This window comes from Lygodium microphyllum, chromosome 16, assembly GCF_053477565.2.
Source record: "Lygodium microphyllum isolate KBCC chromosome 16, Lygodium_microphyllum_v1.1.10, whole genome shotgun sequence".
Taxonomy (NCBI): Eukaryota; Viridiplantae; Streptophyta; class Polypodiopsida; order Schizaeales; family Lygodiaceae; genus Lygodium; species Lygodium microphyllum.
The window spans coordinates 45,292,310-45,308,515 of NC_141150.1; the positions used below are offsets into that span (position 1 = coordinate 45,292,310).

Consider the following 16,206-nt stretch of genomic DNA (forward strand, 5'->3'; position numbering starts at 1 on the left):
AAGGTGATGGAGGTGCCCAGGAAAGTAGAGGGGTATGAAGCACAATCAAAGTAGCAAAGAAACATTTGGGGACTCTAACTTAGATGCCTAGATGGCATTCTATAACACACTACCATACAAGAGGAATAATCCTATCTACATGCCCTATCCACAAAGAATTGAAGTTGATTTCAACCAGGAGGTACATGGTAGATACAATTTCTCCAAGATCTACAATGTAAATGCCACATCTCCGAAAGAGTGCATGACCTTCACAGAGAGGGACCTCCGCCCATCCATAGTACACTTCCTCAAGAAATTCTCTTCTTGCCCATGAAAAGAAAAGAAGTGAAAAAAATAATTTTTCTTTTTCTTTTTCTTGCCCATGAATGGGATGCCACATAACGTGCTCCCTTGTAACCCAAAAAAAAAAAGATGTGAAAAAAAGAAAAGAAAAATAAAATTCCTCCATTTGTACTATATAAATGTCATAACCACTGCACCTAGGGACTACCCTAGCCCCTCCCCCACTTCACATCTATGGGCGCATCAAGGGCAGGACATTTTGATAGACATGTCTTCCTAAGTCACACACAACACCTCCTGTTACACGAATTAGGTCCTTAGGTATGGGACAACACCTTAGGCTTGCCTATGGTTTCGTGCCTATGGTTCGACTCATCTACCAATTCCACCATCACTTGCACAGTGCACTACACGGTAAGGTAAGACACATCCCCTAGGAAGTGCACTCGTTCTTCTTTTTAGGTACATTGTGCAATAGCACAATAACCTGTGGAGGCCTTCTTCAACCCCCAATCGATCTTTGGCATCAGCAACCTTGAAACCTACTTCATAGAGCATCTCCAACGTGACCAACCTCCCCAAAGGCTCCAAGAATCATTCCACACCAACCCTCAATACCTTCAACCCATACCATCAAATGCAATGGGACTCGTACTTAGCTAGGAGAGGGGTTGTGTTAATCATCGAAAGACCAAGATGAAAAATCCAAAAAATCAAAAGCAAAATATAGTCCCAAGGCAAAAGGATGACTGAGGACAAAGGTGCGCTGAGGAAAATTTGAAGACACAAAGCGTAGGAAAAAAATCTAAATGTAAGATGGAGGCGCATAAGAATAAGCACACATTAATATTTTTGTCAAAAGAGCACTAGGCGCATTGTAATTTATTTTGTAAAGGAGTTCCAGGCTCTCTCTTGTGCAAGTTGTACAGAATAAGAGGCATGGGTTAAGGCTATGCTAATAGGAAAGGAGGAAAAAGAGTGGAGAAATAGGCAAGGGCTAGACCAAAAAGAGGATGGCCACCCAAGGAGAAGGTAGGGCATATATAAAAGTCAAAAAGTAAATGATAAAGCTCATTCTTGATATGTGGCAAAACTTGTTCTCTTCTTGTTTCTTACTTTTTGCTTCATTCTTGTGTATGAGAGAGGGAGAGAGGGAGTGTGTGTGTGTGTGTGTGTGTGTGTGTGTGTGTGTGTGTGTGTGTGTAAGGGACCATGGAGAAGCTCTTATTCTCCTCTCTTCATTCTCTCTTTTCTCACGTGAGTGGCTATGGAGCTTAAAGCTTGGAGCTTGGAGATGAAGCTTGAAAGCGCATCTTAGATCATGGAGCTATCAATGGATTCGTGGGAGAGAAGGCAACTCCATCAAATTCAAAGATAAGCTCACTACATTTGTGTGTGTGAGAGTGTGCATGGCTATGTGAGAGATAGCCATAGCTCTCAACTTGAAACACTTGAAGCAATAAGTGGTCCGTGGGTCTTAGCGGTTTGTTCACAAGAGCACCAACAAGTTGCAAGTTAACTACCTCCAAATCCCATGCTTTGCTAAGTATCTATCAAACTCCTTTGACACGTACTTGCCATCACCATCAGACCATAAGCATGAGACACAATATGAGCTTTAAAATCCATAAAGATGTTCAAAACCTCATCCTTATGCTTTAGGATGGATATCCATGTGTACTTGCTATGGTCATCCACAAAGGTCACATAATATCTAGACCCACCAAGTGATGCATTATGCACGGGTCCATCATGAGCAAATATAGCAACATTCAATTCAGAGATGTTTGTATCTAATGTAAACATCCTACCATGTCTCTAGTCTTTAGCAATCAATCTATATCCTATGCCATACTCCTCTATGAAGTAGCCATCTCTGTTAAATCGTACCTGCAGGTTTTGCTCAAACATCTGACCAATAGATAACTTATTCTTGGTGATCGATGGAACATGCAATACATCATGCAACTACTTTTTTCTATCATCGGGCATAACCAAAAGAAAAATCAGTGTGTGCTATGTCATGTTGAGAATCATCTCTAGTACACATATAGCCATTAGCACATATTTTCAACTCATCAAACCACTCGCCATGCGGTGTCCTGTGGTTTGAGGCACCATAATCGATATACCAAACATCATTAGACTTTTATTGTTGCTATTTGCCCTTGTTGCATACATAAGTCATAGAAAATAGTCTCTCACCAATCTTAGGCTCTACATGACTAAAAGATGCATAATGACCCTACAGTCTACCATTCTGATCAACCTACTTTTTCTAGCACTCTTTTGCAATGTGGCCATGATTGCCATAGTAATGACAATCTTTGTCCTTGTTTGCATTTTCATGAGTAGACTGAGTATGCTAGGATTCTCTACCCCTAGACTGAGATCTCCCCCTAGCGCGGGAGTATCCACCACTTCCACCAACAAATCCCCACTGACTTTGCCCGTGCTGAGATGCATATTGTTGGATTCCCCTACCACAGCTAGAACCTCTGCCACAATGACCACGGCCTTGTTGATTAGGGTAAAAAGTTGCATCTCTATTTTTAGGGCTACTCAAGCTCATAGGTCAAACCCAATTTCACTTCTTCATGAATAAGCAAGGATATCAATCACATTTGCTACATGAAAGTTCATATCCTCTTTAGCAGGGATGTCCATTCAGAAGCAATGGTGGCTAATCCTTCATCAGCTACTGTCCTCCACTTGGAAGTGGTTGAGGCATCGACCCTGAAGGCCTCTGATGCTACATTAACAGCCCCACATATTCAGGAGTGGATTGTTGACAATGGTGCATCCCAGCACATGACTCCTTCTATAGTAGGTGTTGCTTCGCAAGGGTAGATTCTCATTGGTGATAGTTCTTCTATCCCTATTCAGGGACAGGTAACATGCATCTTATTCCAAATGGGTAGGGTGGTACCCATACATCTGAGGTGCTTTATGTACCGGCCTTGGGATACCATTTGCTTTCGATGCATAAGATTTGTGCCCTCAGTCTCTTGGTCAAGTTGATGTGGATTCCTTTCGGATTCTTGACTGTAGATAGAGACAAGTCCTTGCTTCAAGTTATGAGGAGAATGGAGTCTACAAGTTGAGGTCTTCTTCTGCCTTGACTTCTCTTCTTCTTACCTCTTAGACATAGTCCGAGCTATGGCATGCTCAGTTTGGCCACCTCAACTATGATTACCTTCGAAAGTTGTCTAGGGGATAGCCTACACGAGGTTTGCCAAATATTGTGGCGAGCTAGCAGCCATGTGTATCTTGCATCCGTAAGAAGCAAAACTTGGGATGCTATTCCAAACAAGGCTTTGAGGCACTCTTCAATACCGTTGGAGCTTGTTTCTAGCGATCTTTGTGGACCAATGTGAATGGAGTCCCTTAAAGGGAGCTTGTATTTCATGCTAATTGTGGATAATTATAGTAGGATGACATGGGCTTATTTTTGTAAGCTAAAGTCGAAGGCTTTCTCCAACTTCACAGATTGGTTACTCTTCGAGGAGAACCAATCGAGCTGAAAACTGAAGTCCTTACAATCGGATAAAGGCAAAGAATTTGTTTTTAATGAGCTTGCTCATTTTTGTGTAGATCATCGTATCCACCACGAGTTTTCCAACACAAACACCCCTCAAGAGAATGGCATATTGGAGCAGAAGAATCACAGTGTGATCGAGATGGTCCATACCATGATGGAGCATAGACATGGCAAGACAAAAGAAGGTGACCCCCCCTTGCCATCGAAGACCCTGAAGGGATGCACAACTCGGCCCGAGGGGGGACTTTGCCCATCTCCCAATGATCCAGAGCCCGAACTTGTTTGCAAGTGCAAAGATATATTAGGGACAATGAGAATTGACATGTCATGATGATGCCATTGATGTCTATGACATATTGATGTACTTGGGATTATGCCACTGATGTATATGGCATATTAATGTACCACTGATGTACTTGCAATGATGTATGACTAAGAATCAATGCTAAAATGTATCTTGAGATACACATGCAATCATGTATGCAGTTATGACAGTGAATGCAGCAAACAGTGCATGTATGATGCTCAAATGTAAGTGACACGGTCTTGGGAATGCTCATTTTCATGCTCAGCAATGATGTTATAGTGTAGACCATGTGTATGTATGCTAAAGTAATGTAAGGTGCCATGGGAGAAGTGGTTGCAAATAGACAATAGACAAGGAACCATATTTCAACTCTCTTAAATTCCTACAAGGTGCTGTAGACATGTTTAGTCGGTTACAGGGGTAAAAAGTGAGTACCAACACTGAAGAGCAAGCCCCAAAATGTGTTTACAGACCTCCCCCCTATCACTTTGGCACTTTAGTTGGGCTCTACCCACCCCTTACAAGCCAAAACAGTCTCCTACTACTCTCAAACAAGGTGCAAGACTGCATAAAACAGCTACAGATTTGTTGTTACAGAATTTTCTGTACTAAACCTGTAGCAACGTGCTTATGCTCAGTTCGAAGAGGACATCCTTAACTTCAACTTGATAAAAAAAAAGAGGTCAATCGGAGCTTCCTAGCTCAAGTTACAGGCAAAATAGTGACTGGTGATCTAACGGGACTACATCTAATCATAGCAAGGAATAAGAAAAAAACTAAGGCAAATGATGATCTCCAACAACAAATAAGGGATGCACGAGCCCCGACGGCTGAAATTAACCTTGAGATAGAATATAAAGATTACTCTCATGATGTGGGGAACCTCAGCACGCTCACTAACACCCTCGGTTCACATGAGACAAGGCATGCTGAGAGGCATAGAGAATTGATGAAAGGCATTGATCTTGTTGATATTACTTAATCCTACAAGAAGCTAATAAGGCAACAATGTGTATGTTACTCTCTTCTACACCCTCTCTCTCCTCTTCTCTCTCTCTCTCTCTTCTTGACACAAACAAGAAAAAATCAAAAACATCCTTAAAATCTGTGTACTCGTTAGCACAATGAATGTTGTTGATCAAGAGAAATGTGGCTACGAAAACCATTTCTGTGAAAATAACACAAAAAAACTACACTTTCAAAATTATGAATACAGATATGCAAGGGATTCCTCAAATAGACACTTGCCAAATAAAAGCTTCATTATTATATGATAAGAGCCTATCAAGTCCAATTTACAAATTATAAAATAACCTTGCAAACCTGTAAATTGTACAGCAGCCAGTATAAGGGATGGATATGGATTTGTGAAAGAGCAAACTTAAATGTCCCTAGAGAGTCAAAATTGAGGAGCAGAGGCATCCTCTCATGAGGAGCTGAAACAGAAATAAACTTGGGATGGCCAGTACATACGATCTTTACCACACATGAGCCTCTCTGCACTCATCACTTGTAGTCAAACGTAGGCATGGCAGGCCCTGAAGAAGTTTCAAAAGAGCCCAAGCTCTCACTAGCAGGAGAAGCAGACTCTTCCTTTTTGCCACCAAAATATCCACCAGTCCATGACTTCCATCCCTTTTTCTCTGGACTGCTGCTCTCATTGCTGCTGCTAGACAGAACACTAGATAAACCCTCACTGCCAGAACTTGTGCTGGGGAAGCTGGATAAACCATCATATAATGTTGAGGAAGATGTCTCCTCCTTCTTTCCCCCAAAAAATCCTCCAGTCCACGACCTCCATCCTGATTCACTTTCACTGGGGGTTTCACTTTTCATAGAAGCATTTGCCCCAGCACTTGGAGCCCCTAGCACACCTGCGGCATCCCCACCATACATCGCACCACTAGGCAAGCCCATTGGCTGCTCGACCTGTGGTGGTGGCAGCTGCTGGGGCATGCTGGCCAAAACCCTATTGATCATGAGCCCTGCACCTTCGATGAGGGCCAGCAGCACACCGCCAAACATGGCAGACCGCGAAGCAGACTTCAGCCCATGGCGCATCTGTAGAAAGCCACCAGTGGCCGCGCCAGCGAAAATAGGGTTCCAGGGATCTTCCTTTTTCCTGATGTAAACCATGGAGCAATCAAAGACCGAGAAGAGGCCACCCCAAACAGCGAAGCTGCCGCCGACACGGGGGGCATTCATTCGGACAGCCTGGACGCCACCAGCGAGGCGCTCACCATTGGGGGAGTTCTTGAGACCTTTGATGAAATGGAAGACAGAGCCGCCCACAGCACCCATGCCGAAGGCGCCGCCCATGTCGTCAAGGATCCTGTCAGGGCAAGGCTCACGGGATTGGTCCGGAGCAGACATGCTGGATGGCGGGGGATATCTCTCTCTGTCTCTCTGTCTGTAAGTATGTCGCTCTTCTCTCTCTCTCTCTCTCTCTCTCTCTCTCTCTCTCTCTCTCTCTCTCTCTGTGCCCCGTCACTGTGTCCCTCGCTCTCTCTGCGCGGCTGACGAAGACACAGAGAGAACAGCGAGGGTTTCCTTGAGAGAGAAAACGCTTTGGCCTTCAGGCCCCAGCGAAACCTAGGCGGTTCAAATAAATACGCGCAGAGCTATTTTGTGTCCGCTTTGGAGTTTTTAAAAAGCCTAAATTCTCTTCATAATTCGTAATTATTATTCGTAATTCGTAATTCGTAATTCAAATTGTTCATGTCAAGCTTTAGTTCACATTATTGTATACTAGCATTTCGCGCGAGCAAAGAGGCCACTTCGAAGCGCATGTTCGCTCAATAATCCATTTTTCCCTCTTATTTCCCCTCTCCATTTTCAAGATGTTTTATTTCTCTCTCTCTCTCTCTCTCTCTCTCTCTCTCTCTCTCTCTCTCTCAGCATCCTCTCTCTCTGTCTCGCTCACACACACACACCAAACTTAAAAATAAAAGTAGTTTATAAAATTTGTAACACAGAATGCCCGACATAGAAACAATCTCTTCCATATACCATACTTACAAACTTTCCTCTCTAAGTCAATGTAAGGAATCACATGCTTGCTTTGCGCAATACTTAGAAACAACGTTATACTGAAACGGGTCATAATCGAGACAAAGACCTAGTTAAAATGAAGTCACAAAGGCCCACGGTAACATAGCCTGCAACCTTTCCAAAGAGATCCTTCCGCAACAATGTGTACATTAAATCAACATGCTTTTTATGAAACACGCAAGCAGTCAAATCCGAACAGTTATAAGCACTTTGCCCAAGCAATAAAACATTAGTTATCTCCAACCACTTTGGATTTCATGTCATTGTTATAAAAAGGTCAAGATTTCCCTTGCATCACACTATAGCCATGGCATCCTGATATAATTGACATGTGCCTTGGCCTGCCCATGAATGATGACAATAAAACTATCCTCTTGCTAACAGAGACACCAACAATCTGCATTGGCCCATTATTGTTTGCCCCCACCATGTCTAACAGGCCTTTATAGGCCTCCAATAGCAACATTTTCTCGTGACACCAAGTTAACTCGCACTGCTCTATATTACAATAAGCATCAACAATAAATTATTGCAATAATCGACCACCACACAATATGCACACCTCAGTATCTTCGCGCACTTGAAGACGGAATGCATCAAATTATATTTGGGTAACACAATTTTTATTGGACAATTCATATATGTTAACAGGAACACTAACATTACTGTAGGGAACCTTTACATGCCAACCATCATCTCCCATAGGAAAAAGGAGGACATATAGCATTGGCATATATGCTCTATGCAAGTTTGAAATAGCAACACATCAACCACCCCAAGTGTAAACATGAATATCCCAACGATCAAGAGTATCCTCATTACCCTGCCCTAGCATGATAGCTGCAACCTCAGTTTGTTGCAAGAGTAGAGTATTGTTTACTGGTTCTTTAAACACCAAAAATACTCATTCTTAGTTCTTGCACGGGATTATTTTGCAATTGCAAACCCATAGACCTAAAAGCCTATGCATATACGTTGTGTCGATGCATCATGCATTGAAGCTCCCCTAGCAAAATTGGTAATAAATCATGCATAACCCCCGGCCTATTAAGCAACTCATGCTCAGTATCATAAACATAGAGTTGTCAAATCTTAGCATTTCTTGACGTTGCACATCAGGAAGCAAAGTACCTATACAGTGATAAATAGAGCCATGTACTCTAAAGGTGTAACCATTCCTGACAACATGTAGCTCATCAACATTAGCTCCAAGTGATACAAATGCAAGAGCACTATTGTATGCTCATGTGTTATTTTTAAATATCCTACTCTGAGGGTGCATACCATGCAACAAATCATGCAATGGTTGTGGTGGACATTACAATGGTGGCAACATTACTTTTCCATTTCGACAACAATGCCTTCCAAACAAAATCGACCCTTGCACCCGAGTCTCGCATCTCCACAACTTAGTTAAACACCTCTCACACATTTCAGAAAGACTTCCCATGGAATACACATCCGGCTCTTGAAACAGCAGTACCGTTGTTGGTGGATGAGCATCCATTGCAAGCAAAGCATGTAAAATGGAGCACAATCCACCACTCTAGGGATCAAAAATAGCAATATTATAAACACATGACTCATTAACCACAGAATTTTCCACATTGTGGTGATTCCCAAAATCACAACCATCTGTTGACGTAACAATATCAAGCACAACATGATCAACATGCATAATTGCCAAATCTAAACCAACATGCTATTCAATTGGCTCATTATCCCCATTTACAATTTTAGCATGACAAGGCACACTCTCACAAACCACTCTATTAAGATTTCCCCCATTCTAGCACTTAGACATTGAAACATTATTAATGTGTGACTCGATAATCACATGATTAAGACCATTGCAATCACCCTCCAATGGCAAAGCATTCGTCAAATCTACACCAAACTTGAAATCCCCTAATGGTTCTATCCGTTGATGGTAAAACATTAGCCAAGTCTATACCAAACAGTGGTTGGCCTAGTTCATGATGACTACTTAGAATATCTTGATGAAGAGGCAGGTTTTTAATATCCCTACAAATGGGTCTACCATGATCTAAAATCCCTTTCTGAGCCCTAAGCCTAGCAACCTGTCGTCGCTCATACCTTGTGGATGTAAGCACATCCCTATGAACATACAACACATAGTCTCTGCTAGTTGCTCAATGTGAACATTCCATATTAATTGGATGGCCACAAAATATGTTATCAACTAATTCCATCAAAAGCATGGATCAATATATACGTGACATATTTAATATTTAAATATTTAAATTAAATATCAAGACACAAAACCACTGCCATCGTATTTGAGTCAATGCTTGCACCCTGTCAATGTATCTGTCTACAAAGATGTTGCACTCGCCCATGAGAGAGAGAGAGAGAGAGAGAGAGAGAGAGAGAGAGAGAGAGAGAGCCTTGTTTTGCTGAGATAGAGAATTTAGATATAAATACATGCATAATTGATCCATTTCAATTAACTAACAAAATAAAGTAAACATGCAACCATTGAAACGGTTATCAATACACTTTATCAAAGGCATGGTTTGATTTCAACTAGTCTTTAGGTGTTCAAGCTCTAATACCATGTTAGAAGAGAGGGAGAGAGACAGAGAGGAGCAAAAGATGAGCGTCATCTCATTGTTGTTCATCTTCCATTATTCTTCCATCATACTAACTGAAAGAGACTTACACACATAGGTGTAACTAACCAAGACTAACTGTGGTTAAGTCATTGACTACACCGACTTATTGAATGTCACACACGTGTACACTTGTATCCAGCTAATGTCGGTCACACACATTAAGATAGATTGACTGAAGAGTAATGGGAGCTTGATATTCTAACAGCTAGCCCCAGGAACTATGAACGGATGGACTTTGGCCTCCTCGACGAGACATTAGCAATGGAAGTGCGCTCCTTTCCATGCACTTGGAAGGACTATGAGTTTGTGTTTGTCAAGCTTCCTGAGTACCCGAGGAATTGATTGATAATGAAATCTCTCGAGAGCAAGCTTGCACACAACGGCTTATTACATCCTATTGCAGGAGCAAAGTCTCTACAACAAGCTAAGGCATGGATCAGTATATATGTATAAACACATTTAATATTTAAATATTTAAATGTTTAAATATTAAGATTAAATATCAAGACACAAAACCACTGCCACTGTATTTGAGTCAATGCTTGCAACCCTATCAATGTATCTGTCTACAAAGTCTACAAAGACGTTGCGTCCGCCCATGAGAGAGAGAGAGAGAGAGAGAGAGAGAGAGAGAGAGAGAGAGCCTCATATATATAATTGATCCATTTCAATTAACTAACAAAATAAAGTAAACATGCAACTACAGAAACAATTATCAACACACTTTATCAAAGGCATGGTTTGATTTCAACTAATTCCATCGAAGGCATGGATCAATATATACATATAGATACATTTAATATTTAAATATTTAAATATTTAAATATTAAGATTAAATATCAAGACACAAAACCACTGCCACCGTATTTGAGTCAATGCCTGCAACCATGTCAATGTATCTGTCTACAAAGATGTTGCGCCCGTCCATGAGAGAGAGAGAGCCTTGTTGCTGAGATAGAGAATTTAGATATAAGTACATGCATAATTAATCCACTTCAATTAACTAACAAAATAAACTAGACATACAACCACATAAACGGTTATTAACACACTTTATCAAAGGCATGGTTTGATTTCAAAACTAAATGTATTGTGTACATTCAATGTACGCAATACATTGAATGTAAATATACTAACCATAACTGGACTATCAAAACTGCTCCATGTAAATCTCAAGAAAGAGACATCATGTTATACACACTCAATACAGTTTACTCAAATACACTTTGTTATATCAAAAGTGTTACATATCTTAGCACATTCCACGTAGGCTTTACAAAAAGGAAGCATATATTATCATAAAAAGTGCTAGTCCACACACTTTAAAATATGCAAGACAATCCGAACCTATAAGTTCCACCCTAAGCAATTCTTTCTCCTTAGATGCGGCTGTTTATCTGGCGGCTCAATTGTTGTAGCAAAGCATTAAAGCTTCTAGCATTCATTTGAAACTGCAAGAATGGCAATTGACAACCCCTCTGGCAAATCACAAGTTCGTGGTCATCTCCAAGCTCCCAAATCAAAGCCCACATATTATTCACCAATAGATTCAATCTACTTGTCTTAGAAATAATTGTTGAAAGTGCCCTTACTTCACTACCCAGATCAGTCGACACTTACTGGAGAATACCCTGTGTATGCTTTGTCTCACACACAACACCATACAGACCTTTAGCATGTTCATGTAACTCCATTGAGTACATGGCAAGTGCATGATCACACGCGCACATAAACTCATCTGCATTTCCATCAACTCATTCATATTGGCCTCAAGTTTTTTAAAGTCCAAAGCACTTGAAGTAGCCCTCGTGTTTCTCCGAATCTTTGTAGCTCTTGTACATTTAGCAGCATGCATCTCTTGTCCCCTTGCCACCTCTTTTATTTTTCGCACAGTCATTCTATTAGAGCCCATACCTTGGCTCCAATGAAATATATAAACAATCATCTCCAAAAATATATATAGTAGTACTTTGATGCAAGCACAATTAAAGCAACTATTTTCCATGCCCATGCAAATGGCTCCAAGCTGGTAAGCGTCGAAGAGATGATGTTGTTGCCGTTTTGTTTAATTCAACTGAATCCACCACATTCAATGGAGTCGAAAGCACTACGTCGGAAATATCTCCCATGGCTTCACTTTGTTCCATGGCTACACCAAACTTTAAAGAGAACATAAGAGTCACACAATAAATAAATCTCAAAGCTATTCATGGCATAAGAGATAGACACATTCACAACCACAAACCCTAAATGCATGAAAGAATATATGTACAATACGCATGAGCGCCATCATGCACACATGTGAAGCTGAGCGGCGCAGATGCAAGTGAGCTTCTCGAAAACCCTACTATGTATAGACTCATAGTAGGAAGTTTGATTTATATGACTATTACCAGGCCAGATTTGAGCTATGATGTTGGATTGGTAAGTCAATTTATGCAAGCTCCAAGGAAACCGCATTTGGATGCGGCTAGACGCATACTCAGGTATGTGAAGTCCACATTGCAATATGGACTATTTTATGAGACTGGGGTTCAGATATAGTTGCATGGATACACTGATGCTAATTGGGCTGGTAGTATTTCCGATAGACGATCTACCAGTGGATATGTGTTCTCTTTTGGGAGTGCTGCAGTCACTTGGAGCAGTAAGAAACAGCCTACAGTTGCCTTGTCGAGCACAGAGGCTGAGTACAGGGGTGCAGCAATGGCTGCATGTGAGGTAGCTTGGTTGCATAAGCTACTTTATGATATGCATCAGCCTACAGATGGGCCAGTTGTCATTTATTGTGACAACATGAGTAGTATACACTTGGCAAATAACCCAGTCTATCATGCTAGAACAAAGCACATTGAAGTGCATTATCACTATGTGCGGGAGAGGGTTTTACTAGATCTTATTGATCTAGTTTATGTCAGCACAGAGGATTAGGTAGCTGACATATTCACAAAGGCATTGGGCGCAAAGAAGTTGCGCAAGTTCAGAGACATGCTTGGTGTGCAGGAATTGGGATTGAGCTCGAGGGGGAGTGTTGAGATATCGAGCTCCACTCGTGATATGCCAGGGTGATCGTTGTGCATTTATGTCACCGACTTGTTAGTTGCAGATGCAGTTGGTATACCGCCCATGAATAATAGCTAGATGACAGCTATCCTTAGTTAGTATGCCACCTTAGTTAGTTGAGTTTGGTTTGAGACCCATATATAGTGTTCTTCTATTTCTATGTACTAGAGTTCTTTTTGGCTTACACAATTAAGAAGAGGAAAACAGTTTTCAGCCTCCACCTTTGTGTGTATTCCCCCATTGTGTAAGTGAGAAAGCTACAAGTGAGACTCCTTCCTTCTCTCCCACAATCTTGACATTAACCATTATTGGAGCTCACTCCAATCTTTACTGATGCTCGTATACATATGCATTGATGCTGGGATATTTGGCAAATGTGTTGAGGTGCTAACGGTTGGATTTGAGCTTGCATTGGGTCACTTTTAGCAGAGATTTCACTGCTGTAATAAAGTGGACAACAAGCTTTTCTCAAGGCACATTCAATGTATGTTGCTTTTGGATGTCATTCGAGTGCCTCAAACAAATGTATTGATACTTAGCATTGTTCTGTGTACTCAAATATGCTCTTGGATACTCTCGAGCTTTGATTTTGAGCTGGGCACCATTCATATTGACTATGGTTGCATGCCTTGATTGCTTCTGTGGGCTATGCAATCACAGGCTTGAAGCACCTATTGGGTTTTATGCTTCCTCTTGGATGTATGGATTTCATCAACATGATGTTTTTAGCTTTGCTTACTCATTTGGCATTCGACTTTTGTTTTACTGGGAGCTATTCAGCTTTATGTATTCAGCCACATTTGGCACTCGGATGTAGTATAGAGCATTTGGTTTATGCAATTGAGTTTGAGCTTATTATAGTGAGACAGTAAGACTCATTGTGCTTGATATATATTGGATGTACTTACCCTATCGTGGGCTGATTTGATCTCTAGCTTGGACCTGGTACTTATGTCTATCACGGTCTTGTCAATAGTATTTATATGCTTCTGATTATGTATTTAGATTTCCTCAATGGATTATGCATTTGCTAGCTCTCTTCATTTATCCTTGAGACCTACGTTGTACATGAAATCTATACCTATTGCATGTATGGTTACTGAAACATTGTAGTTGTAACAGTATTCAAGTGCTAGTTGTTCGTAGCTTCTTCCTTCTTGGTTGCTCAAAGTTGGTTGTTGGCATATTATTGTAGTTTATTATAACAGCCTCTCATTTTAATTTTATGCATTCGATTTGAGGGGAGTCACTTAGAGTTAATAGTTACTTATGTATAATTTGTAGACAACTCATTCCTTTGGCAGTATCTCTTGTCTCCCCCTTGATTTAGTAGTAGTTTTGGGGCTGATTTGCAAGGTATTACAACAACATGTTTTGCCCTTCTGTGCACTTTCTTGGTCTCATTATGGCTAGTGGTTCTCACGAAAGTGCTATCTTCAATATTGAGAAACTAGATGGGACCAACTACAGCTATTGGAAGACTTAGATATTGCATGTTTTAGTGCAAAAATTGTAGGTTAGACCACTCAAAAATTGGGTGCCAAACCCAAAAATATTATAGCTAAGGATTGGGATGAACTAGATGGGTTATGCAAGTCCACAATCATTTTATCACTCTCTAAACAAGTTTGCTACAATGTTGTAATTGGAAATTTGACCGCATATGAGCTTTGGATATAGATTAAGAATCTTTATGACAAGCAGAGTCCTGCATCTCAAATGTATTGGTTGAAACAATTTATGGACCTTCGTATGAAGGGACTTCCATGTCTGCATACTTGAATGGGTTTCACTCCATCATCAACCATTTAGCCTCATGGGAGATTGAGTTCAAGGATACTTTAGATCCTTTATTTTTTCTTAGTAGTCTAACTGAGTTGTGGGAAATTTTCCATATAGCTCTCTGTGCTAAGGATGTGTTGAAATTGCGCAATGTTGAGAGTGCTCTCTTGACAGAAGAAGTAAACAGAAAGAATGTGGATGCTTCCCATATGTCACATGCATTGACTGTGAGAGGCCAATAGGATGAAAATGGTTGTGGTAGAGAATCTAATAGATCTTAGTATAGGACACATGGATGTCTCACAGTAAGTCCCATGACCATAAGTCTGATCTTACTTGTCATTATTGTGGTAAAGCGGGTCATATTTGGCCACAGTGCCATAAAATGCACAAAGACAAGCATAAGAAAAATGGAAAGAATAAAGTGTAATAAAAGAATAATGATCACAACATTATGCCTAGCAAATCTAGCGTCAAGATTGAGGAGATTAATCTGGTGCAGTTTGATGCATCTAATGATCTTATATTGGTAGTCTCTTCTTTGGATGCTTCATAGCTAATTGATACTTTGTCAGGATATACTCAATATTGGTTGATAGATTTAGAGGCTTCCTTTCATGTGACCCCTCATAGAGAGTGATTTCACTCCTATTGCAGTATGACTAGATTTGTTTGTTTGGGTAATGGCCTGGTATTAGAGATAGTTGGTATTGGTGATGTCCAGCTATGTTTTGGTTGAGGCAACATATTCATTCTTCATGATGTATGTCATGTACTGGCTCTCACAAAGAGCCTTATCTCTACTGGTACCTTGGATGTTAACCCTCAGACGAACAAGGTGGAAATTTCAGAAAATCTAAAGCAAAAGACAAGGCCAAGGCAAAAGTGGAATGGAAGACAAAGGCGCGCCAAGAAAAACATGGAAACACAAGAAGTGTAGAAAAGTCCTAAATCAAGGAGAAAGTCGCACAAGAAAAAGCGCAAGTCAATACATTTGTAAAAGAGCACAAGGTGCATCATGATTTATTTTAAGAGCGCGGACTTTCATCTGTGCAATTTGTAAATGTAGATAGGCGGTAGGAAGGACGCTAGGAAGATAGGAGGACAATTGAAAAAAGGGCCTAGGCCATGGCCGGCCATGTAAAAAAGGGATTTAGGGCTTTATATATAAAGTTCAAAAAGTAAATGAGAGCTCATTCTTTGGTGTGTGACAAAGTGGACTCTTCTTCTTCTCTCCTTCTCTTCTCTTGCTTGCTTGCGAGTGCTTGAGGGAGGGAGTGAGTTTGTGAGAGTGAGGGATCTTGGAGGTGAAGCTCTCCACCTTCTCCTCTCTTCTTCTTCTCTTCTCTTCTCTTCTCTTTTCTTGTCTCGCGCGCGGCTATGAAGGATGGAGCTTGGAGGAAGAGGCTTGAGGATGCTTAAGCTTGCATCATGAATTGTGGAGCTATCAGAGTGCTTGAGAGAGAAAGCAACTCAATCAGGCATCAAGGTAAGCTCACTACACTCATAGAGAGGGATAGCGCGTTGACTATGTGAGAGGT

General features: G+C 40.9%; 1 protein-coding gene across 1 annotated transcript; it reads right to left on the reverse strand.

Annotated features, from left to right (window-relative positions):
- Positions 1–5,377: 5,377 nt before the first annotated feature.
- On the reverse strand, positions 5,378–6,739 carry LOC148022769 (mitochondrial import inner membrane translocase subunit TIM17-like). Its single transcript, XM_087695699.1, has one exon. The coding sequence runs from the start codon at positions 6,504–6,506 to the stop codon at positions 5,640–5,642; it is 867 nt and encodes a 288-aa protein (XP_087551825.1). The 5' UTR covers positions 6,507–6,739; the 3' UTR covers positions 5,378–5,639.
- Positions 6,740–16,206: the final 9,467 nt, after the last annotated feature.

Coding starts and splice junctions, on each gene's coding strand:
- LOC148022769 (XM_087695699.1), bottom strand. CDS start 6,506: ATGTCTGCTCCGGACCAATCCCGTGAGCCTTGCCCTGACAGGATCCTT.